At 43.5% G+C, this 26,567-nt stretch overlaps 1 protein-coding gene across 1 annotated transcript in view; it reads right to left on the minus strand.

Annotated features, from left to right (window-relative positions):
• Positions 1 to 26,567, minus strand: part of me1 (malic enzyme 1, NADP(+)-dependent, cytosolic) — a 152,712-nt gene that overhangs the window by 12,371 nt on the left and 113,774 nt on the right. Inside the window, exon 6 of the mRNA XM_028579465.1 lies at positions 6,249 to 6,352. Coding sequence (XP_028435266.1) covers positions 6,249 to 6,352 — 104 coding nt within the window. The remainder of the gene's footprint in view (positions 1 to 6,248; positions 6,353 to 26,567) is intronic.

A 26,567-nucleotide genomic window follows, 5' to 3' on the forward strand; every position in this document is an offset into this window, starting at 1 on the left:
GTATTTGACCCCCTGGACAAACAGCATGTTAATATTTTGTAGAAAAGCCATTATTGGCCAGCACAGATGTCAAACAGTTTTTATAGTTGGTGACAAGGTTTCTGCACATTTCGGCTGCCTCACCTCGTTACTCCTATAAAAGCAGACAGCCTCCAAATCATTCAGGTTCCAACATCACCAACTCGAATTTTAAGCTCCCCTCCAAAGATTTTCAATCGGATTCAGGTCTGGAGACTGGCTTGGCCACTCCAGAACCTTGATGTGCTTCTTCTTCAGCCACTCTTTTGTTGCTTTGATCGGTGTGCTTAGGGTGCAGTTATCAGGAAATGGTTGAAACACCACACCACCCATCTTCCTCGGTCTGGACTGAGGGAAGGAGATCTTGTCGGTCCAGAATTCCCACGATACATGGCCGGTGTCCATCATCCCAAAACCACACGGGGAGTTGTGAATCCCTGAAGGGCTGGAACCACAGTTACAAAAAGCATGATGTTCCCACCACCATGCTTGACGGTGGGGATGGTGTTCTTTGGGTTGTACTCGGTGTTCTTCCCCCTCCAAAAGAAGAGTTGATGTTGAGGCCAAAAAAGTTCTATTTTGGTCTCATTGACCACCTCACCTTCTTCCAGGCCTCTTTGGAGTCGTCCAGGTGGTGAATGAGACCAAAATAGAACTTTTGGCCTGTACATGTTTCTTCTTGAGCAGGGGGAGGGCAAAGTGCGCTGCAGGATTTCAATCCAAGAACAGTGTGTTACCAACCAAGTTGGTTTTGTAACTGTGGTGGGGTGCTTTTCCTTCAGTTGATTCATCAGTTCCCCCTTGTGGTTTTGGGATGATTCCTCGGGGCCAGATGATCAGGGACACCCCTGGAGGCAAGATCTTGTGTGGAGGTCCAGACCGAGGGAGGTTGGGGTGGTGTGGTGCTTCTTCCATTTCCTGATAACTGCACCAAACAGTTGATCTTGGCTCTCCAAGTTGCTTTCCGGTTCTCTTGCCTAGCCCATCCCAGCCTTGTGCAGATCAACAATCTTGTCCCTGATGTCTTAAAAGAAAGCCTTTGGTCTTGCCCGGATGGTGGTGATTTGGATGCTGGTTGTTTGGGTGTTGACAGGTGTCTTTTATACAGGTAACGAGGTGAGGCAGGTGTATTTGATGTAGATAATTGGTCGGATTGGGGCATCTGTCTTAAAGAAAGACTAATGGCTTTTAGGATAAAGAATACTTGCTGTTTGTCCAGGGGGTCAAATACTTGTTTTTCCTCATCAGATGGTTATCAATTTTAATAAATTCATATGATGTGATTTTCTGGAATTTTCTTTGGGATTCTGTCTTTCACTGTTAGAATGTACATATGATTAAAATTGTAGATTTTTGCATTCTTTGTAAGTGGGCAAACCTGCAAAATCAGCAAGGGGTCAAATACTTATTTCCCCCACTGTATATATATATATATATATATATATATATATATATATTCAAAACTGAGTTATATCCTGTCATATATCACTCAGAAACAAACTATACTGAAGTTTATTGGCTAATATTCAGTATTACGAGCTATTTATCACTAACAAATGATTATTTAGAGTTTAATTTCTAGGTCGCTCCTCAATGCAATTTTGTTAGCCCTTTGTATGCTTGTAACTAAGGTGTTTATTATTCATTTATTTGTTGCTATTCAAATTCCATAGTTTTGTCAAGTTTGACAAGTATTACATTTGGGGATGAGTGACTTTGAACTCAAGACAAAGTTCATGACTTGTTGAACCCGACTGCCAAAACAGCGACTTTGTTCCACCTCTCACGGCTCTTATGAAAGAAAGAGACAGTGTATCCCTGCTGTTGAGATTTGGCAGTGAGATGACGTTCCGTCTCTTTGTCCAGTGCTTTGTCAACAGCAGTGTCTGTTCAGTGACTTCAGAGACCAAAGAAGCCTGGGTGGACAGCACTCGGTCACTAGGATGAGACAACAGGCAATAGAAATCCTGCCTACACCTGCTTAAGGCTGTGAAACTGACAGTTGTTTCTGATATGATCTAATTGAGAGTAAATGTTGGACGTTGGGCATTAATCATGTAGACACACAACACATAAAATTGCTCCGAATCTGCTCAACATGTAACTAATGGTATGAAAAAGAGTGTGAGACATGAGACGCTCTCCCATGTGGGGAATAGCTCAGACGTTGCTGTTATGTCTGGGCCAATATGCAGGACAGGAGAGTTAACGAGTGACCCAGCTCCTTCAGGAAACACAATCTGGCTTCATCGGCGACGCGATGAAATCTGAATCTCCAGCTAATAGGAAGTAGGTGGATGTCATACATACTTCCAACACTGGGGCGGGGGGGGGGGGGGGGGGGGGGGGGGAGCTCTTTTAGTTGGAGTCTATGCAGAGCCAGGGAGGACCTCTACAAAGAAGGTCACACATAAGGGTGCTCTGTCCAAACACAGCTGTGAAACTTGTGTGCATATAGTATATGCATTTGTGTACACACACACACACACACACACACACACACACACACACACACACACACACACACTTCATGGCTGAAGCCTTAATAAATCCTCAGCCCCCTCTCACTCTCCTGCGTCTCTCAGCAGACATTATTTCTCAAATCCCCGAGCCGTCATTGAAGACAAAGACGCATTCTGCATTCTTTCTCCTCTCTGTTGCTCCTTTCATCCATCCGTCTTTCTCTCTGTGTCTTATTCTCTCGATGCCATGAGTTTAAAATAGTTGATGGTAGGGCTGAACGATATGACCTATAAACTTTGTATAAAGTTTAAAAAAACATCTTTTGCATGATAAAAATGTAAATAGGCTATATAATCTATTTCTTAACTGCTAATTAACTTGTTAGTCCTTACTTTGAACCAGCAAGTTGCGTTTGAAGCTCCTCTTTTTTTCTGCTTGTGGAGAGCTACATGACACATGAAACTATATCGATGAGGACCGGCGAGTTAAATCGGCGGTCTGAGAGTATTCCAGGCAGACACACAGTTGATAACGCGGGGGGCCGCTGTGGACTTGTATCAGTCTCACAATGTGTCCGACAATGCACAAAACATCAACATCGGTACAAGCCTACAGCTGTCCGTGGACACGGAGTGCGGAAAGTGTGTCAGAGCCTCCCGGACGGTGAACTGAGACTCCGTTTCCTGTGCTTAATGATCGGTTAACATTTCATTTCATTGTGCTTTCTTTTTGAAGGCTGGCTGCCAAAAATCGCCACTTACTAGCTAATTAATTAGCCTGAGGTAAACGCTAGCTATCAGGAAACAGAAGGTGGCTGGTGTCTGGTGGCTGGTGTGTGCACCAGTGTTTGTGTGTGGGTGTGTGTCGGCCCACCCCCGTATTTGGCGACTGCCGAGTGTTAATTTTGGACCTGCATCAACAGAAATAACTGATCGAAATTCGTCATGGGAAAAATACGTTGATAACAGTTTCAGAATTCCAACATGAATAAAGCGGAAGGGGACGGACATCCGGTCGAAAAGAAGGGCATCCGCCAGAAAAGGACATTTCTGGCGGCACCGAAGCAATCCCAGAAGTTGAATGTTGTGGATATAGACTAGATGAGAAGTAAATATAGAGCTACTGCCAGCAGCTGGATAGCTTAGCTTAGCACAAACACTGGAAACAGTGGGAAGCAGCCTGGCTCTGTCCAAAGGGAACAAAATCCACCTACCAGCACCTCTAAAGCTAATTAACAAACAAATGAACACATTATAGCTCATTTGTTTATAAAAACGGTTCATTTTAGTTTTACAGGGTGTATGAGCTGGACTATATTTTAGCCAGGTGAAGTGACTTCTGCTGGTTGCCTGGTAACGTCAGGATGCACAAGCATATGCGCCTGTGCCATATTAGATACTGATAGAGCAGCATTTAGAAGAAAAAAGCTAACGTGTTGTTGCTGCTATCTGACTAATGACACAATACAGTTAATAGAGTTTGTTCACAAGTTTTCACTTCACATTCCTCCAGTTTGCTCTCATGTGCTTCATGCAGTAGCATTCTGACAGAGAGAAATCTGCACGCACCAACAGAAATAACATTAGGGATTAAATGTAATAAAAAAAGGTTAGTGTTTCCACGACAAAAAAGAGAGTTCAGAGTTTTGAAACCATTGCTGAGCCTTGTGTTATGGGCGTGTGCAGGAGGAGCAATGAGATTAAGGGATCATTCTTTTCTGCCTGGAGACAAAAGCAGTAGACAACACCTGCTGATTGTTCAACAGGAGCAGTGGCCGGAGAATTGGAGGCTGATCTGAAATCATACAAACACTCGGTTGCATCACGAACCATTCTCCTTCAACTCAGAAGCATTTTTAAACGGTGGATTAAAAAAATCCCTCCAGACTTCTGCTGTTTATTGATGATGAGTCAATCCGGGGTATTCTAGTTCACATTTAGTTTTAAGAAAACTAAACATGAATATTACTTAAAAGACTGCAGAGCTGTAATCATTCATTGAATCTCTGAGCCCATAATTACTCTTTTTCCGCCAATCTGGCTCCTTCGCTTCGCTTCGCTGTTCCCTGTAGTTGAGAAGCCACCCGGTTATTAGAGTCATAGCTTCCTGTTGCCAGCTGGAGGGGCCCCAGACCCAGGCTGATCCTACTGGACTCTGGACACTCTGGGTTAGGACAAGTCTTAACCAGGCCCATGTGTGCGTGGCTGTGATGGCTTCACGGCACACAGGGACACAGAGATGCGTCAGCATGCATGCAAGTCAAAGTCCATTAAGGACAGAACTGCAATAAACACATAAAGTACAAGTCCCAAAGGGAAGCAGTATGGTTAACCTAATTTCAGCTCAAAAAAGAGGGAAAAGATAAGATCAGTGTATGAAAACAAAATGAATGACAAAATGGAATATTAAACAATTCAATGCCTGGCTGTGCCTCCAAGTCAAACACACCAAAGCTAACCCCTCACTGTGATCCACTGATGAATCAAACAGGGTTTAGCATGTCTACATGACACAAGTCTGAATTATCTCTGTGCTTGGGAAAGATATGGTGAGAGATGTTCCTTCGACTGGGACCACTAGAGTCATACAGAGAATAAAACAGCTTCTTCCACAAACCAGAGGTCTCCCACTATTCCTGTAAGCTTCTCTGTTTACATGCTCAATCATATTCTTTAAGCATTCAGAATAATCATGTATGACATTATTTAAATATGCTGTTTACAACAACAAAAACCCAGCCCTCCTTTCACCCCAGGTCGCTTGATCACGTCCCTCAGCGTCTGATACAAGGCACCCTTTGGCCCTGATAACCCGACCAAGACGTCGGCAGAAAAAACGTCGCCAGCAAAACACCTACCCACTTCGCTGTTTTGCCTGACGCGCTTTGCAAATGCTTTTTTGAAGCAGACGCATCTGTACCAACCTAATTCGGTGGGATCGCCCCCTTTAGTGCCGGTATGAGACGCATCAGGCTTTAAACTATCTCTAATGTTAACCCATCTGCGGCAATATCAGATGCTAAGAGCAACTGCACCAGCTGGCCATTCCCTTCAATATTAACACACCACAGCGCTATAAGGCGACGTAGTACAAAGAGCGACAAAGTCAGCGAAGAGATTGGGGTGGATGGATGGGTCAAAAGACTGCTGTACGTGTCCCATGTAAAACCAAGAGTCACACTGACATATTTTAACTTACGTATGCAAAATAGGTTCCTTAACAAACTCACTTATACTAACCCAAACCAGGATCTTTTCCTAAACTTAGCCGAGTAGTTATGTTTGAATTCACAACATCAACCATCTGTTGAAGTCTATTGGAGTACCCTGCATGTTGAGAAAATGACACTAAGGGGTCCTGACCAAGTGTCCTTACGTGATGAGTAATAAGCAAGTCAGATCATTGTGGACAGTTTGAAAATGGTATGCTGCCAAGAGTAAAAAACATACATGTGTCCAGTTCAGCTTCTGAATAGTTGATTAGCTGAACCCATGCCACTGAAATCAATAGCACTAGGCTCTCCGATCACTTTTCAATGAGCTCATGTTGCCATTCAGCCAGTATGTAGATTGAATTGCTTAGCAACCAAAACCTGATTTAAAGAAGGTTACTGAAGTTCCAGACCCCTGAATCCCACAACATTTTGGCTCCATCTCTGCTTGACATATTTCTTTTAAGACACCATGTGCTGTTTGTATTAAAATGACAACAGCAGACTGCATACAGGAATTGGGCAAATGATTAATTGAAGGCCAATATGATCATACCTGTCTGACACAGCCTTCATAAATTCATCCAGCAGGTCGTCATAGGCCTGGCCTCGCACTCTCTTATGTCTCAGCCCAATGTAGAGAGGGTCCTTCAGCAGCACCTGCAAAAACACATGGCGACAGAGGACAGAATGGCAAGTGAGAGGAAAAAATATATAAAACCAATAGGAAGAAAGGAAACTTTGTTTTTAATGTTCCATCTCAACTTAACATTTGTGTCTTTAAAGCTGCACTATCTGGGCCAAGGAGAATTGTTTAAACAAGTACTTGACTGATTTAGCATTGCACTCCTTTAACATTGTTGGATTAATGATGGACAGTTATGGACAGTGAAAATGAATGCAGCTGATCCAGAAGTATTTCCTTTTTTATTGCACACATTCTTTTCCTTATGAAAAAAAAGGCACCTACATTACCCACAATACAACTCGGCTGCTCAGTTTAGTTCGTGATTTGGGTGTGTTATGCAAGTAGTGGATAGTGTAGCCTTAAGATGATAACCTCAAACAGAAATCAGGAACAGGCTTTGGACGTCTGTAATCTCACTTCTTTCTAACTCCACACTCCCAGAATTGTTGTAGTTTTCAGCCCCAACTGACCGTGACTCAAGTAGATCATCTAAGGCAATTAAATAATTGTCTGGCCCTAAAAGATTCTTTTGGTGAGAAATGATGGATTATGTACCATTACCCGGTCATAACTGTGCTTGCAAGTGAGAGCAGCAGGAAGAACTAAAGGCAGTTCCTGAAGAAGGATGATTTCGAATGAAGAATGTAAATGTGTGACATATGTGTGTATAGGAGCCATTGGAATCAAGGCTGAACAGCAAAGGTAAACTAACAGTGTGACGGAGATGAGAGAACAGCACCAGTGAACTTTGACCTAGTTGCACCAAGAATTTTTAAGAATGAGAAGGATACAGCAGGGAAGGGAGAAAATGAACAGAAGAGATGGATGTGAGTGACAGAGAGACCTAAATAGAGAATGAAAGATAAAGTGAGACTGTGATGAATTAGGTGGAAATAACTGCCCCTACAGTAGCAGTGATAGATTGCTTACAGAATTTGCTTTGGGCTATCAGCACATATTTCATCAGATCTTTGACATGCTGCACCTGCTTGCTATAACATGGTTCAGCCATAAAAATAGAATGAAAGTAGAACAGACATTTCCATTCAAATCAACATAACAGGATGGTCAGAGCGTCGGCCATTTATTTGTGTCCCATTTCCATAGCTAATAAGTGTTAACGTTGTAGCAGGCTAACTTCCGTATAAAATTCCGTATACACCAACTTGCGGCAAGTCGCAGACTCACACTGAGGAAGTTTTGCAGTAATGATCAAATGAGCTGTAGTACAAAACAGTAGAAAGCACATTGCTATCCCCAGATAAATAACTTTGTTACTTTTATATTACTGTAACCAGTGTAGCGTTAAAGCACAGCAGAATTTGCAAGCTAGCTTACTAGCCAGCCATCCACTAGTTAGCTATCTAGCCTGCTAATTCCACCATGCTTTAATGCTACAATGGTTACAGAAAATGAGCCAAACAGCGAGCTGGTCCAACAGTCCCTCCACCTCACTCCCCGCCGCTAGGATTCAGACAAGCTAACTAGCCAGCCGTCCGTCTCCGGAGCTGCCGTCCGCTCTCTTCCATGGTGAAGAAGTCTGCATAACAACTAACAACAATTGCCCTTTTCTTTTGTCAAGTGAAATGACCATGGAAACAGTTCAATGTCCGCACTATTCTCATTCTATTTCTATGCTCTTAACATACGGTACTGTAGCTGTAGATTCCTACCTAGACAGAGTTTGGAGGACAGACTCATAATCTAAATGTGCTACACTCTGTAAACTTTGGCTTCCAGGAAATTTTGATCCAAAGGGGTGGCAACCTAATCCGGAGAGTTGTCATGCCTCATTGGGACGGGCAACCTTTACTTCTAGAGATGGATAATTAGAGGGTGCCACTAAGATGAGCGCGGCAGCAGCCGCCTTTCCATGGCAGGGTCAAGACTTGCCATGTCCAAGAACAGCTCAAAAAGTTTATATAAAGGCAATATTTATTTGAAGTTGCCTACTCCTTTCCTGGCAAGATTTTCATGGACAGTAATAGGCTTGAGGTGGTTAAGATCAAAAGTAACTAAAACAAGCAAAACATTTTCTCGTGATCCCGCTGAGAGGTGGATTGATCAGGCAAAGCTTTCGGTGGTAATTTCACAAGATGATGCAAGAGCATGCAAGGAGAAAAAAGAAAATGCTATTAAATCCAGAAGAGTTGTTCACCTCTGGAGTGGAGTTTCACATGCAATTCATGTGCTGTCTATTAATTGCATCATGGTGAGGTTTTGTTTCATTATTCTGTCCATTTAGGGTTAGGGTAGTCCTGAGTGAGTTTCAAGTGGGATGACCTTGTTGACACTGTGCTGAACTGTTGACATGAGTTGTCTTTCTGTCCCAGATTATCTACTGTTGATTGGCTAAACTGTCCTTTGTGTTGTACAGCACTTCTTTCTCTCAGAAGGGATTAGTCCTGGTGTATGGCTTTAGAGTTCATGCTTGCTACATACACAGAAGCTCCTTTTTCACTGTTGCAACTGTTTCTAAACTGATGACTTTTGGACTTCAGGAAAATAATATAAAGTTATATTTGACTGCTTTGTTGTGCTGGACTTTTAATGAGGGAGTTTTAAGTAGTTTAACATTGAAACTTTCCATGTTAAAAATGTGACTGCAGCATTTACGAAAACGTTAATTCTAAAGAAGCACTGGAACAAGACCAGGGATCAAGAACAGCCTGGACCTGTCTGAGGTAAAGGACACCCAGCACTGGACAAACAAACAGCATATTGTCCTGGATGACATCATTGACTCTAAGGTCAGCATGAGTGTTAGTGTTGAGGTCATTCCAGGTGACATCGGGTCCAGGGATGCACTGACAGATACAGTCCAGGGAGATAACCAAATGATGCCGTAAAAAAAATGGACTACATGCAAACTGGTTTGTTTTTCCTTATGCTGCTTGTGTTTCTGTGCCTCTTTCCCTGCAGATATGTCTGTGTTTTTGTGTGTACTTTATGTAAGTCAGAGATAAGAGCTATCCAGGTAGTCAGAGTGTATTGCTTGTTTCCACACAAGAACACAGCCACCACATTCCTCTTAAGAAAAAAACAACTGGTGGCTCACTTTCTAAATGTCCAAAACAGACGTTTTGCACACTGAGCCTTATCCGATAAAAGATTAAAGCAATAGTTTGAGTTTTTTTGACAAATATGCTAATGCATTTCTTGCCAAGAGTTAGATAAGAAGATTGAAGTCCATCCTCATCCAGGAAACCACCGTATAAGACGATTGTGCAAGAAGCTCATAACGACTCATATTTACTTTAGCAGTTGGCCCTCTCGTGGCTGTAGTAATTATCGCAGAGAGCAAACGAGGAAGTGAGGTCACAAAGTGTAAGAGCACTAAATTCTGCAAAAGAATGCAGATTGGGGTTGTGGTCAAACAAACAGCACTTTGACTCAGGAGACCGAGGATCGTGTCCCGTGTGAAACCAAAAGTCAACAGTCACTTTTTGAAATGAACTGCCTTTTACAGACCTTAGTCCATGATGCAGTGACGTCCGTGACGCACTTATACCCTCATTTCAGTAGTTTTATGTGACTAATTTTTAAAACAATCCCTGATGATTGCCTAACCCTAAGTATTTTTGTTACTTTAGCGTAACTAGCCGCGTCGCAACATTAACTACGTGTTTAAAATGGCGACTGTTATGTTAAATAGAATGGCACATGATTAAAACTGTATTTGCGGTCATGTTTCGAAACGGCCACCGTGCGGCAGTAAATAGAACAATCATATACTGTATGTTGTTTTGGGAGTCATTCGAAATGGACCTATTCTGTTGTTTAGGTATGATGATGTGTTGCAAGATTGATACCATTATATCTGTACACTAAAAATGAAGCTACAGTACAGCCAGCAGCTGGTTAGCTTAGCTTAGCATAGAGCATGGAAACAAGGAGAAACACACAAAGTGCCATTTTAACACTTAGATTTGTGTACAAATTAAACAAATGAGATATACAGTGTTAATACGTTATTTTTCAAAGTGCTACTCGGCAGATCCTGTTACATTTGGACAGAGCCAGGCTAGCTCCGCCCTGTTTCCAATCTTTTGCAAGGCAAGCTGTAGCTCCATATCTACTGCATAAATATAAGAGTGGTATCAATCTTCTCATCTAACTCTTGGCAAGAAAGCAAGTGAGTGTATTTTCCAAAATGTCAAACTATTTGTTTGGGAAAAAAAACAAAGTATGTCTTAGTCAGGAGGTTTGCCTGCTTGCCTCTCTCTCTAGCCCCATATCCACTCAAGGACAAATATAATCCCATAATAACAGTCATTTTAATAATTAGCTAGAGCTACCACTACCTCATAGCCTCTCAACTCCATCTGCTCTCATCATGCCTTCACAGTCAGGACTGTAGAGTGAGGCGGGGTACCAAGGGGCAGCAAGCTAGCCTTTCTCCCATATAAAGCCAGCCCAGAGAAACTACACATTAGACACATACACACATATTTATCCCATTACAACTCATTTAGCCTGTCATCTCTTATAATAAAGAAATATACCTGGCAGACTACAGCAAAATCTCTTTTATAGCTATTTCTTTTAAAGCATCAATACTGTGTGTGTGTGTGTGTGTGTGTGTGTGAGTGTATACATAATAATAATACATTTTATTTATATAGAGCTTTTCATGGTACTCAAAGACACTTTACAGTAAAAACCAGCACATATATCACATTAAAAACAGATAAGCAATAAAGCAGTTGAGCAGGTCTTTGAAGTAGGAAGGAGCCTGGTTATGGAGGGCTTTGTGGGTGAGGAGGAGGACTTTAAACTTGATGTGTTGGGAAACAGGGAGGCAGTGGAGGTTCTGAAGGACGTGAGTGATGTGATCACAGGAACGGTGTTGATGAGGAGACGGGCAGGAAAGTTTGGGATGTATTGGAGTTTATTTAAGGCTTTTGCAGGTGAACCATAGAGGATGCTGTTGCAATAGTTAATTCTGGAATTGATGAAGGCATGAATCAAAGAAGGTGGTTAATGGGCGGAGACGGGCAATGTTTTTTAAGTGAAAGAAGGCAGTTCTGGTTATTTGGTTGATGTGGTTTTCAAAAGTGAGGTTGCTGTTGAAGATGACTCCCAGGTTACGGATCTGTGGGGATGAAGACAGGGTGGAGTTGTTGACAGTGAGACCGAAGTTATGGGTGTTCTTTGTGAGGGATTTCGGGCCGATGAGCATCAAATTGGATTTATTGTAGTTGAGGTGGAGGAAGTAGGTTTGCATCCAGGTTTGAATATCGGTGAGACAGTTGGTCAGGGTGGAGGATATAGTTGTGGTGATGGATTTGGTAGAGATGTAGATCTGGACATCATTGGCGTAGCAGTGGAAGCTAAGACCATGTTTGCGTATTTCAGAGTGGCAGGTTGTAAAGGATGAAAAGGAGAGGACCAAGCACCGAACCTTGGGGGACGCCTTGTGACAGAGGAGCAATGGAGGAGGTGCAGTTGTTGATGTGTATGAACTGTTGTCTGTTGGTGAGATAGAAACGGAGCCAGGAAAGTGCAATGCCACTGATGTTGCAGTAGGTTTCCAGTCTTGCGTCTTTTACATTGTTCATTTAAAAACAATTCGCCACTCCACACGTCCCTTTAATTCCATTACTCACGAACAGCTGTCCTTGCCACTGCTGAGCTATCTCAGTATCCATTGACTCATCCCACTTCGTTTCCTGGAGACATAAGATATCAAAAACAACAGTCTTCAAAAATGAGTCCAACTTGGATTTCGTCCTCAATCCATTGGTGTTAATGGAAGAAAAGAGCAACATTAAAGAAAGTAAATGCAAGTGTGTCATGAACAAAAGCTGAAACTATTCCTTCTCATAGAAGTGGCCTGCCACTCTAGAGACTTGTTTTCTCTCAATTCTTTTTTTAAATTGCATGATTCAGAGGAGAGGGTGGGTCTCCTCTGTGTTAACAGAAAAAACAGACCGCTGGTAGCCTCCTAGCCACTGCAGCAGTAGCAAGAATGAAATACGACTTTTGGCAGTGGATCAGGCGTCCAATTATTAAAATAGGTGAACCGGATTAAAGGTGGACTTATAACAGACCAGGATAAAAAAAAAAGTGTGTTCTGAAGTACAGAGAGGGGTAAGCATCGTACAAACAATGCCTTTCTTTCCAAGAGTGAAGAACAGTGAGTCTCATGCCTAGTGTAATAACTCAACATGTCTCAAAATGTAACAAATTACACAATACTTGTTACCTTAAAATGTACAGTAAAGGTAATTAGCAAAATTACTCATTTTATTACTTTGGTTACTCAGCCCAGCACTGTCAAATGTGCCTTTAAACAACTCCATAGCCTCCACACCCACATTAGTTCTGTATATGTATAAAAATAGAAAGCAAGACATCAACAATGGTTGGAAGGTATTTACTGACCATTAACAGCAAGCTTAAGGTTGGCCCCAGTGACTGCACACAGCAGCACTCAGAAATCTCATTCACAGTGAAGTTGGTAGTTTCACACACCATCCTACTTTAAACAAAACCAGGTGATGCTAAATAGGATTACCAGTGGCTAACCTTAGCAAGCTTTAAGAATAGTCAACATCTAAAAGGTAAATTTTGGAGTTACCATGAGTTGAATTTTTTCTTTTGTATGCTGTACGTGCTAATGCATCCCCCACGCCTTCATTCCTGAGCTAACACAAAGCTACTTGTCACTGAAGAAGTATTCACATTACTCGTTACAACCTTAAACTGCACATATCTGTGCATTAGGGCAGAGCACCCATCCACCCAGCACTACCGTGCAGCATCTGCATCTATTTTGCCATTTGCAAATATTCAGCCAGTAATTAAACAAATGATTTACAATGTGTTCATTAGGTAGCTTTAGAGGTCCCTGCTTCCAGTCTTTATGTTACGCTATAGGCTAATCACCACCCGGTCAATCATTCAATGTATGCTGAACTATTCCTAAACATCTCTACCTTCAATATTTGAAGTTGTAATGAGCTCTGCATCAGTGCTCACTGATACACACTATACACACAAAGTGTTTCTCTTCCTCTTATTTTGGCAACAGATACAAGGCAACTGGAACTATGAGACAGCTTGTTAAAGTTGCATTGTGATGCCCATAAATGTCTTAAACTGCTGCCGTGCAACCAATAATCTAATCTACAGATGGTATGATTGCCTTAAACCAGAATCACTTCAAACAGAGTAGTAGACTCAATGTGGAAACTAAAGAACGCATGAAGATGCCAGTACAGGAAAAGGTCAAAAGGACACATACTGTAGCTCTATAAAGATAAAGAGCTGAGGTGCAGGACTTGGCAGAATGAGAGACGATTTTGCTCTAAATCCAGCTTCAATGGCAGGATGAGGTCTAATGTAGCAATGTAATATATTTCATGGGCTATCTGGGAAGACTGCACTGTTTCTGTTGTTATAATGCAAGATAATTCTGCCGGGACCTGGAGAACTGTGATGAAGTGTGTATTGGGTAAGTGCTACCACAGAAGCATCAAAGGCCATTAAGCATGCTATCGCCTGCATGAAATCAGTGGGTTTTTAACTAATCTTGCATATAATTTCTGCTAAATACATCTTCTTAATTTTATTTGGAAACACATCTATCCTCAGCAATATCTCTAATCCTTAATCCACTTGTGACATTTGCTTGGATTAAAAGTGAACCACAGGGACTGAGTCAGGTGGAGTCTTGGAAGATGGACAGCATCTGACAGGCTGAGCTCAGCTGTGTTGGGCAAACAGGCATCTGAGGCGGCCACGCCCTTGGCCAAGACCAAAAGTTGAGTATATATAGATGTGCACACAGACTATTCTTAGTCTGTTTAAGGCTACAGACACATGTGTTGCCCTGCCCAGAGTTTGAATCATCTTTCAGAGACACTGCCATAGAGAACAGGGGACATAGGTGGGTAACTCTAGCTCTGTTGGCTGCTACACTCACATGCTGGCAGCAGAGAGAGGTGTTTTCCCACCTGGCATCCATCAATGGAGCTGCTTACCTAACTTACGTAAAGGGTGTTTACTGGTTCTAAAGTGTAGGATTTGGTTTCTTTTTCTTGGCTGATTTCTGAGGCAAGGCTTACCTGGCTACAGTGGATAAGGAGCATTTCCCTTCTGGCATATGCCATCATACACTCACGGCATGTTAATTTGTTGCAGCAATGTTTTGAGTTTGAGCAGTAGAGTTGAGAGGTGAGCAGGAAGACCAAGCACACTTGATCATTACTCCCTGGGGCTATAATGACCTAATTTCTCCACAGGGATTATTTAGAGTTTCATCTAATTTAATGTAATCCACCTTTAGTTGAGCAAGACACTTTACCAGCCCCCGCTGCTCTGTAGCTGACCTTTATTTCTGGCCTCTGTGTGAGCAAAAAAAAAGCGATTTTCCCCTCACAGTCTTAGTTTCACTGTTCCCTACTTAAGTGACTAAAGGTTAGAACTGATGTGGTAATCTGTAAATGTTTCTGAAGTTGAGTAAACGTAGCAGCATCACACTAAACATACTCCATAACAAGTGATAGAACTACACTAGATGAGAAGATTCATACCACTCTCATTTTTGAATGGTAAATATGAAGCTGCCAGCCAGGAGCTGGGTAGCTTAGCTTAGCATAAAAACTGGAAGCAGGGAGTAACATCTATCCTGTCTCTTTAACAAAATCTGCCTAAACTCACTAATCAACACGTTAATGGTATATGTTGTTTGTTTAATCTGTAGGCTACTGTCACAACCCGATGTGAGTCGAGTACAGATGTGAGTTGCGCATGCGTCACTTTGCGACAATGACCTGATTTCCCGCAGATCTGTTTTGCTGTTAGCAACAGAATAATGAGATTACATAGCAGTAATTTATTATTTAGCATAAGGCATCACATTTTCATAGCATGATCCCTGATGTCAGTTCTAGATTAGAGACTGAAGTAGCCTACACAAAACTGCTAACGAGAAACTTCTGTAATGTCAATAGAATAAAAATGGACCTACATAACAAAGTTCGTTCACTGCTGGCTACAAGTTAGCAATCAAACACAACAAAGGCTGTCACTTGAATGGTGTTTTGAGCTATCTTTAGCAATCAAACAATCATAGATAGCTAAAACATTTGCCGGATCCCTTGGCCTTATGCCGTAAACCTTTCAAATCATGCATGCGCAAACCACATCTGCACTCAACTCACATCGGGTAGTGACAGCTACTTTGCGCTAGTGCTAATTAGCAAATGTTAGCATGCTAACATGCTAAACTATGATGATGGACATGGTATACATTAAACTAAATATCAGCATGATAGCATTGTCTTTGGGAGCATGTTAGTGTAGCAGTATGAGTTTAACTCGTAACTACCTGGCATTCTTTTGGCCAATCACTGCTGCAGGCCCCCTATGAAAACCCCATAATAATGGCCCCATAATATGTAGGCAGTGCCAGCAGCCTGCCCATTTTGCCAGGGAGTGCGAAGGAGAACGTGTCCCTGCTCATGCACACTTTCCTTCGCCTGCCCCTCCACCTTCTAACAGGCAGGCTCGCCCTGCTCAGGTATCGGAAAACTAGCACCCGCCAAATTGCAGAGCCACAGTTCGGAGGCTCGCCCTGCTCAGGTATCGGAAAACTAGCACCCGCCAAATTGCAGAGCCACAGTTCGGAGGTGGCAGCCATTGGTTCAGTTGTTTTTAATGATCTGGCGGAAACTTCCAAGCTGATGTCATCTTGCCCACATTTAGAGGTGTGTGTGGGTGGGGTTGAGGTCCTCTGCTTGGTAGACACCGGTTCAATGGTTTCTACAGTCACAGAGAGCTTCTTTCTCCAGCAGTTTGAGCCATGGGGTCAAGAGAGGCTCCAGTCTGGTCACTGGCTGCAGCTCAGGGAAACCAATGGGTTGGCCATTCCCTACATTGGCTACTTGGAGCTCAACATTGAGCTTTGTGGTAAATTAATGCAGCGGTGTGGGTTGCTGGTAGTCAAAGATCCCCCTGGTGGTGTGTCTTCACAGATCCCTGTTGTTTTGGGGATGAACGTGATGCTACAGAGAGCTTTTCAGTCAGCATGGCTTAGCCATGTTTGACTTACCTGTGGTTGCCAACAGCCCAGAGTCTGTTGTGAAGGCGTTGCAAAAGTGCCAGCAAGCCAGCACTCATTCCCCTGATGATGATGCTGGTAAGGTAAGAGTGTGAGGCAGGAAGGCTTGTCGGATTCCTGGTGGTGTGATGAAAATTGTCACCGCACCGTCTGATGTGTGCTGTTTGAACCTCTGAGCTCTGGCCTACCAGCTAGACTTCTTGTATCTCCTGCCTTGGTTCAGGTTGTAAGGGGTACTGCCTACATCCCAGTTGTAAATGAAGGTACCACTGATGTGTTGCTCTACTTACACACGGTTGTAGGTACATTGGATGAGGTTTGTGTCATCAGCCTGCTCACAGGAGTCACAGAGGTGCCTTCAGGTGTGGCCACAGTGGCATCTCAGACTGCTGCTCCCACGGTGCAGGATCAGATAGATGCCATGGACCTGTCGTCATTGTTGAGGAACAGGGTCCGGTGAAGTCCCTTCTTGAGAGATACAACTCTGTCTTTTCTTCCCATGATGGAGACCTTGGTTGCACCAACCTGATTACCCATGACATCCCTCTCTTAGACAACGTTCCTGTCAGGCAACGCTACAGGCGTATTCCTCCATCTGAGTACGAGGTGGTTAAAGAGCATATTCACCAACTATTTGAGGTACAGGTAATCAGGGAGAGTAGCAGTCCTTAAGCCAGCCCCATTGTAGTGTTAATTTCGTCAGACGAGACGAGACTAAATGTTCGTCAACGACCTTTTTTTCCATGACTAAGACGAGAAGCTGACGAGACTGCACCAATGTCCAAAAACGCTGACTAAGACTAAATTAACATGCATTATTGTTGACGAAAAAAGACGAGACTAAAATGTTTTGCATAAAATAAAAACTAAGATAAAATCTCTCTTCATTTTCGTCTACAATCGTGTCTACTTTTTCATCATGAGATAGAATATTCAGCTGTTACTGAGACCCGGTGCTACGGCACCGACAAGTGCCCTAACGACCGTTATCTACCGGACCGAATGGCCTGCGCTTCTCTCTGATGCTCCTAAACAGACGTTAGAGTCAACCGAAACATCGCTGCACGGGGCGCTAGTTAACACTACACTTGGCAGCAGGTAACGTTAGCATACCGTTAGCTAGCAGTTGGATTTAACACAGTTAAAATGCTGACAGCTAAACGGTGTAAAGGTTTGTCTCTATTTCCAACACGAGACGTACGACAGTCTGCAGCTGCCGTTGTCTGAAAAACAACATGTTGCGTTCACTTGAAATACGCCTCTCCGGTTTCGTGCTGCATTTATTTTATTGTAAAATATCCTTTCCCCATGCAGTGGTTGTTTTTGTCGTTTACTGGTGAAATAAGGAAGAGGCTATAATATAACTTTATAGCATTTATTTATTTTTATAACTATTTGACTGAAATGGTTATCAGAAATAATTTATTTAAAAAAAGACTAAAATGTTTTGACTAAAACTTGACTAAAATGACGAGACTTTTAGTCGACTAAAACTTGACTAACAAAAATGTTTGGCACAAGACTAAGACTAAATTAAAAATAGGTGACAAAATTAACACTACCCCATTGTCCTTGTTAAGAAGAAGGATGGAACTCTAAGAATGTGTGTTGACTACAGGCAGCTCAACTGCAAAACCCGGAAAGATGCTTTCCCTTTTCCTCGCATCGAGGAATCCTTGGATGCACTTACGGGTGCCCACTGGTTTTCTACCTTGGACCTGGCCAGTGGGTATAACCAGGTCCCAGTTACTGAGGCAGATCGGTCCAAAACTGTGTTTTGCACTACTTTTGGGGTTTTTGAATGGAATTGCATGCCCTTTGGGCTCTGTAATGCCCATTGCACCTTTCAGACATTGATGCAATGGCTGTTTGGTGACCAACAAAACCACTTGCTGCTTTACCTTGACAAAATTGTGGTTTTCTCCTCCACAGTCCAGCAGCATTTGGAGAGGTTGGAAGTGGTGCTGGGCCGGCTTCAACGGGAGAATCTAAAGGCAAAGCTCACCAAATGTGCCTTTTTCCAGCAAGAGGTATGTTACTTGGGGAATGTGATCTCCTGCAAGGGGGTTCCCACAGATCCAAGCCAGGTAGAGGTGTTAGCCAACTGGCAGTCTCCCGCTACAGTTTCAGAGCTTCTTGTGTTCGCCAGCTATTATTGCCACTTTGTTGAGGGTTTTGCTAAGTTGGCAGCCCCTCTACACAAGCTGGTGGCACATCTGGGGGCCACCAAATCTAAAGCCGCTTACACATATAGCCAACAGCCGACCGTTGACAGAAAAGCCAGTCGAAATGATCAGTCTCCCCATGTTGGTCCAAAAAGTGCCACAGAACACACCAAAAAGACGAGACGAGACGTAATACATCTCTATAACAGCAGGCGGCGCTAATCTGTATTGTTGCCCAAGAAATGAAAACCGGCAGCTGATTGGACGAACACGTCACATGGGTTTGTTTTCTCCGGAAATTCAAAGCCAGACTGTCATGGCGGCCGTTCAGAATACGATCTCATATTGTACTAAAATAGTTCACTGAAACATGTTTCTGAAAACATTTTAAGCAAGAAATAGGCCATGCAGTTGCTGAATATGTCTCTAGTTACCTCTTTCTGCTCGCCACATACAGAAGTACGCCAATGACACAGCCATCGTTGGGTGTATCAGGGGTGACAGAGAGGAGGAGCATTGGAGTCTGGTGGGGGATTTTGCTCTCTGGTGTCACACTAACTGCCTAAAGCTCAACACCTCTAAGACAAAGGAGCTGGTCATTGACTTTGGGAGGTCCAGACCAAGATTGCGACCAGTCCAGCAAGAGAGAGCTGAGGTGGAGGCTGTGCAATCATACAAATACCTCGGGCTGCGGCTGGATAATAAACTGGACTGGACAACACACACCAGCCATCTGTACAGAAAGACACAAAGCAGGTTGTTTTGCCTTCAGGTTTAGTAAATTAACGCTCTACCGGCCCTTTAAATTTCTTTTAGTTTGATATGCACTTTGACCCAGAATAGGAAGTCAGCCATTTTAGTTTTTAGTATGCAGCTGTATTTTTGCTGAATGGACTCACATCTTATCTGCTGCAATCCTTCCTTTGTTTATGCCTTCGAAAGCATCGTCTGTAAGTATTAGTTTAACACAGACCATAGAACAATATCTTGACATTATTTTTGTGATGAATGTTTTACTAAACTTTATTTTTATAAATTAGTAAATCGTAAGCTAAACCACCTGTACGTTAGCAAGTTATCAGGTTAACTGCATGCCATGTATACTGTTGTTGGGGACCAAGAGTTTGGTTAAATCTTTGGTTAAAAAATTATAATTTTCCCGCAACATATTTAACGCCCCGTGCGAGCGTTGAATACCAGCATTAGTGCAACATGTATGCATAATTGTCCATACCTTTTTTTTTTTTTTATTTTAAATATTTAAAAAAAAAAAAAAAAAAAACTTTAACCCTTGACTGTAACGGCTATTACTCAACTGAGGTGTCCAGGCCTCTACGGCCACCTGACACGATCGGGTTGGTGGTAAATGGTATTAACTAGCTTAGTTAGCAGTCAAGATTTCCACGCTCTACTCGATCTTAAAGTTATTAATACTAACACTCAGATTTTTGACAGTAACAGCTATTACTCACCTGAGGTGGTGCGACCTCTGCGACCACCTGATAGAATTGGGTTGGTGGTAAATGGTAGTAATAAGCTTAATTAGCAGTCAACACTTAAAACTAAAGGAACTACAGGTTAAGCCTTTCACCTGCTCCTTGAATCAACTTGTTCACAGTTAATTTTCCTTTGTCACCACAAAGGAATTGAGCCCTGGTAGCAATCTCTTTACTACAGGTAAAATGAGTCGCTTTGAGTACCAGAGGCTGGAGGCAAAAGCTTCCAAAGGGCCGACCAACACAGTCCTGCAGAATGTGGTCGCTTGTCTCATCCTAGACTCTGAAAAGAATAACCGTGATGGTTATGAAACTACCTGCGATGAAATACTCCAGGAACTATTGGCTTACAGGGCACAGCTGTCTTGGATACCAAAAGCTAGCTGAGCAGCACAAAACAGCCTGGCTTAGACAGAGAGTCCAAGCCAGGCGTGATGAGGTCTGCCGGTTAGAGGAGAGCCGTGAGGACCTCTCGGCACAGCTCCGGCGTGCCAAGCAAAGAACAGCGTTCTATTCTCCTCCTCCTTGGTCTCCTCACAGTCAGAGACCCCATTTCTCTCCGCCACCTCGGCGAAAAACCCACTTGTCTTCTTCCCAGAGAAGAGACCATTCTTGTTCCTCTTCTTCTCATCCTCCTACTCGGAGAGACCGATCTTGTTCATCTCCGCTACCTCGGCGGAGAAAACCCTCTTCCTCACCTTCCCGGAGGAGAGACCCTTCTTCTTCTTCTCCTCCCCCTTGGAGGAGAGATCACCACCCCCCTGCCAAAAGGGGGAGGAATGTCTTGCAACATCAGAGGAACACAGGTAGAATCAGAGTGTAGCTCACAGGAGTAACCATTTTTGGAGTTGTTTTATGTGTTAGAACTACGATCGACACCGCCCCCTCCCTTTTCACTCACCTTCTCCCACACACACACTCACACACACACACAGACACAGACGTGTCCCTGCTGCGTTGTTTTGTTTTTGCTTTGTTGTTGGTTGTGATATTGTAAAAAGGTATATAAGTTTATTATTGAAGTATTATTGATTAGCTACTGATAATTGTGACGTTAATAAATCTTATTATACTTAATTAGCAGTTGCTTGTGATTATTTGTGTACTTGTTGTAATAATTGCTGGTCAATCAGGTCCGTGCTTGGATTCACCCCTTCCTTTATTTCCTTTTTAAAGGATTCACACAGAAATGAGACTGTTCCACAGTTTGATTATTGGTCCCTGACTTGCAGGGTGGTGCCCCGTTTTGATTGTTTGTCGATTTGATACAGTTATTAATAACATATTCATAACTTTATTAATATTGATAAAACATCTTTGATAATTTGCCAATGATCAAATCTGTACCCTACGAGAATCCTACACTGTATACTTAAATCACTATACAACTGATGCATAGAAGCTATGTGGAGTTTATACTACAGTGTATACTTTGATTGTGCATCTTGCTTATTGTATATTTTTGTTTATGTTCTACAGTTTCACTCTTATTCATACTGTATATGACGGTGACGCCAAATAAATCACCAGGAGCTTGGACGCTATATCCTGACTCCCGTATTCATTTGAATGGAGTTTGGCTTACTGCTGAATTGTGTACACACACACACACACAAGGAGAGCAGCATAGTGAAAAGACGGATACGCAGCTGGCTAAACAATGCTACAGCAGTAGATCGCAGTGAGTAAACAAAACATAACTATCATGGATGACAAGTACTTCCAAGACCATAAGGAAACTCGGGGCTCACAAGATGGAGCATCAGTCCATAGTTCCCAGCGTTCTTGTTCATCACGATCATCACGATCATCAGTGGGTGTTGCAGCTGCACGAGCAAGAGCAAAGGCAGAGGCTGCACGAGCACGTGTTGAATTTGCAGAGAAGGAGATTGCTATTAAAGTTGACAAAGCTAGACTAGAGGGTAATTTGGAAGCTCTGCATCTTGAAAAGGAGGCTGCAGCTGCTATTGCCCAGGCAGAAATATTGGAGGCAGCAGCAGAACATGAGGGTGAGGATTTTCACAGCGGAAAAAGCTACCTAGCGTCAGGACAAGGCACACACGAACGCGTGTCTGATTATGTTAAGGACCAAGCTACACGTCTGAGCCAGCAATCTAAGACAGCCTTAAACTTCCAACATGAGCAACAAGCAATGCAGCCTGTTGGGCTTACCTCTCAATGTTCTCTGAATGCTTTGGAGGAAGATGATAACCAGCATGTTGAAGGTGATGTCTGCCCCTTACCACTTAACCCTCAACAATGCTCAGAGAAACCCCAGAACTCACAAGTACTTCACAACCCTCAGTCATCTGTCCAGCTGCAAGGAAGAAATCCCCCTCAGGTGAAAAAAGAGACATTACAGACCGACAATATTTTTCATCAAAAGCCCATGTTTAATAACACTCAGTATTCAAATAGTTTACCTGTATGGCAGCCAGAGTCTTTAGTTATGTTGGATATGGCAAAGTATCTAGCACGCAAAGAGCTTGTCAGCACTGGCCTATCACATTTTGATGACCGCCCATAAACCTATAGAGCTTGGAAGTCATCTTTTCTCAACACAATAAGGGATTTGGACCTTACTGCTGGGGAACAGTTGGACTTGCTGTCAAAATGGCTCGGTAAACAGTCAGCAGAGTACGTCAGGTGTTTGAGGGCAGTTCCTATAAGCAACCCACAAGCAGCTCTGAAAATGACTTGGGAAAGGCTTGATGAGTGTTACAGCTCTCCCGAAGTCAAAGAAAGTGCTCTTTTTAAGAAGCTTGACAACTTTCCAAAGATCACAAATAAGGACAACCACAAGTTAAGAGAACTAGGGGATCTTTTAATGGAGCTACTCTCAGCTAAGGAAGATGGCTATCTACCTGGCTTGGCATACTTGGACACCTCCCGCAGCATCAGCCGCATTGTGGAAAAGCTGCCATATGGCTTGCAGGAGAAATGGATTTCTCAGGGATCAAAGTATAAGGAGGAGTATCGTGTTTCTTACCCCCCCGTTTTCCTTCTTCACTTATTTCATATGCCACCAGGCTAAAACAAGAAATGACCCGAGCTTTGCACTTCCAGGCAACAGCTCTCCAAGGAGTGAGAAACCTCCTTTAAAGCGCGTAAACTTCAGAACTTCAGTGTCGGTGCATAAAACTAATGTTTCCCCCACTGCAGCTCAGAACAAAACAGCACCTGAAGATGATGTAGCTAAGTACTGTCCCATCCATAACAAGCCTCATCCACTCAGGAAATGCCGTGGCTTCAGATTGAAAACAATCGAGGAACGCAAAGCCTACTTGAAAGAGCAAGGGATCTGCTTTAAGTGCTGCTCATCATCTTCGCATCTCACTCGCAACTGCAAAGCTGCATTGAAGTGCGATGAATGTAACAGTGATCGTCACCTTACAGCTCTACATCCTGGACCACCTCCATGGGCTCTCATTGCCTCAAACTCCCCATCAGAGGACGGCGGGGAGGAAGAAAAAGAGGATGCTTTGTCAACACTTGCTGTGAACTCTCTGTGCACTGAGGTTTGTGGCAGCGCCGTTACCGCAAAGTCATGCTCCAAGATTTGCCTCGTCAATGTCGATCCTAAAGGGCACAATGAGAAAGCTGTCAGGATGTATGCTATGCTCGATGACCAGAGCAACAGATCATTAGCCAGGTCAGAGTTTTTTTTATCTGTTTGGCATCCACAGTTATACGCTTCCCTACACTTTGAAGACGTGCCGGCATGAGAGAGAGTTCAGGCCGAAGAACGTCTTGCTATCAGATTGAAGTGCTGAATGGTGGAGTTAGCCTTACACTTCCGACACTGATTGAGTGCAATGACATACCAGACAACCGTGAGGAAATCCCAACACCTAAGGCTGCTCTCCATCAACCCCACCTTAAGAGCCTTGCTGCTGAGATCCCAGCTCTAGATAACGAAGCACACATCCTTCTTCTGCTTGGGAGAGACATTCTTAGAGCTCACAAGGTGAGGAAGCAGATCAACGGTCCTGGCAACACACCATTTGCTTAGAAGCTAGACCTAGGGTGGGTCTTGGTGGGTGATGTATGCTTAGGGAATGTCCACAAGCCCACTGTTAGCACCTTTTAAGACGAACATCCTAGAAGACAGAAGACCTACCTTGTTTGCATAAGTCATGTCCACCTTAAAGAAAAAGTCAATTCCAGCTCATTGTATGGTCTTTCTCATGACCGCTGGAATAGTAACATGGATCAAGACCCCCTTGGGCTCACTGTCTTCAAGAGAACAGTGGATGATGATAAGTGTGCACTCTCCATAGAGGATGAACACTTTTTAAAGATCATGGACGAACAGGTTTTCCAGGATGAGTCTTCCAGCTGGGTGGCACCTCTCCCCTTCAGGTATCCGAGACCACCTCTGCCAAACAATCGAGAACAAGCGGTGACCCGTCTCTCTTAACTACGGCGCACACTAGAGCGAAAGCCAAAAATGAAGGAACAGTTTGTTGATTTCATGCAGAAGGTGTTTGACAACAACCACGCAGAGCCAGCACCTCCACTGATGAAGGGAAAAGAGTGCTGGTATTTACCAACTTTTGGAGTTTATCACCCCAGAAAACCAGACCAGATCAGAGTGGTTTTCGACTCCAGTACGCAATACAATGGCATCTCTCTGAAAGGCGTCCTGCTCACTGGACCAGACCTGAATAACAGCCTCATGGGTGTCCTGGTTCGCTTCAGGAAGGAGCGTGTGGCCGTGACTGCAGACATTCAACAGATGTTTTATTGTTTTGTTGTGAGAGATGATCATCGGGACTACTTACGCTTTCTCTTGTATCATGATAATGACCCAAGCAAAGATGTGGTCGAGTATAGGATGAGGGTCCATGTGTTTGGCAACAGCCCATCGCCAGCCGTGGCCACCTACGGCCTCAGAAGAGCTGCTATGAAAGGAGAACAGCAACATGGATCAGACACCAGACATTTTGTAGAACGTGAGTTCTATGTGAATGATGGACTGATTTCTGTGCCAACTGACGAGCAGGCAATTACCCTGCTAAAGAGAACACAAGCCTCTTTCTCTGAGTCAAACTTGAGACTTCATAAGATAACATCAAACAGCTTAGACGTCCTGAAAGCATTTCCAGTGGAAGACCATGCAAAGGACATCAAGGACTTTGACCTGGGTGGCGAAACCATTCCCACACAGCGCAGCCTTGGTTTGATCTGGGAAGTTGCTGCTGACACGTTCACTTTCCAGGCATCTGTCAGCGATAAGCCATTCACATGTCGTGGAGTTCTGTCCACAATAAACAGCCTTTTTGATCCTCTTGGGTTTGTCGCTCCTGTCACTATTCAAGGGAAGTTTCTACTCAGAGAACTGTCTATGGAAGTAAGTGACTGGGATGCTCCACTTCCACAAGAGAAATGTGGTGAGTGGGAGTCATGGAGAGACTCACTACAAGACCTGCAGCAGCTTCATATCCCTCGAGCTTACACAGTTAGCTCTCCCACAAATGCCAAGCGAAAGGAAATCTGCATCTTCTCAGACGCTTCAACCAAAGCCATCGGTGCCGTGGTATACCTCAAGACAACGGATGAGGATGGTCAGATCAACATCGGCTTCATTCTAGGAAAGGCAAGACTGGCACCACAAACAGAGCCCACAATACCCAGACTGGAGCTGCGTGCAGCTGTACTAGCAGTGGAAATGGCCGAGCTTGTGGTCCAGGAAATTGACTTCCAGCTTGATGCGGTCACTTTCTACTGTGACAGTAAGGTGGTACTTGGGTACATATATAATGAGTCAAAACGGTTCTATGTATATGTCCACAACAGAGTTCAAAGAATTTGACTATCCACACAGCCAAAGCAGTGGCATTATGTACCTACAGAACATAATCCGGCCGATCATGCTTCCAGGTCTGTTCAAGCATCTCAGCTCACCAATACCAACTGGCTCACAGGACCAGCATTCTTGTATGAACCACAGGAACCACAGGAAACCTACAGTGAACAGCAAAATGTGTTTGAGCTCATTGATCCAGACTAAGATACAGAGATCCAACCATAAGTGTCAAGCTTTGCCACTAGCACAAGGAACCAGCTACTCACACCAGAGAGATTTAACAGATTCTCTTCCTGGAACTCGTTGCAAAGAGCAATTACAACACTCATTCATGTAACTCATTCGTTCCAGTCCTCGACCAGAGTTCCTTCTCAGTGCAATGGTTGGCATCAATGTACAAAACCCCACACAGTCAGTGATCTGTCAAAGGCAGTGAAGACAATAATCCTCTCTGTGCAGAAGGCAACCTCCTCTGAGGAACTGGACACTCTTTCCAAGGGAGGAAGTATCAACAAGAAAAGCCCACTGGCCAAGCTAAACCCACTCATAGATGAGGACGGACTGCTTAGAGTTGGTGGCAGACTAAAGATGGCAGATCTGAGCAGCCGAGAGAAGAACCCTATCATTTTGCCTGGTAAGCATCATGTC

Source organism: Perca flavescens, chromosome 6 (assembly GCF_004354835.1).
Source record: "Perca flavescens isolate YP-PL-M2 chromosome 6, PFLA_1.0, whole genome shotgun sequence".
NCBI lineage: Eukaryota > Metazoa > Chordata > Actinopteri > Perciformes > Percidae > Perca > Perca flavescens.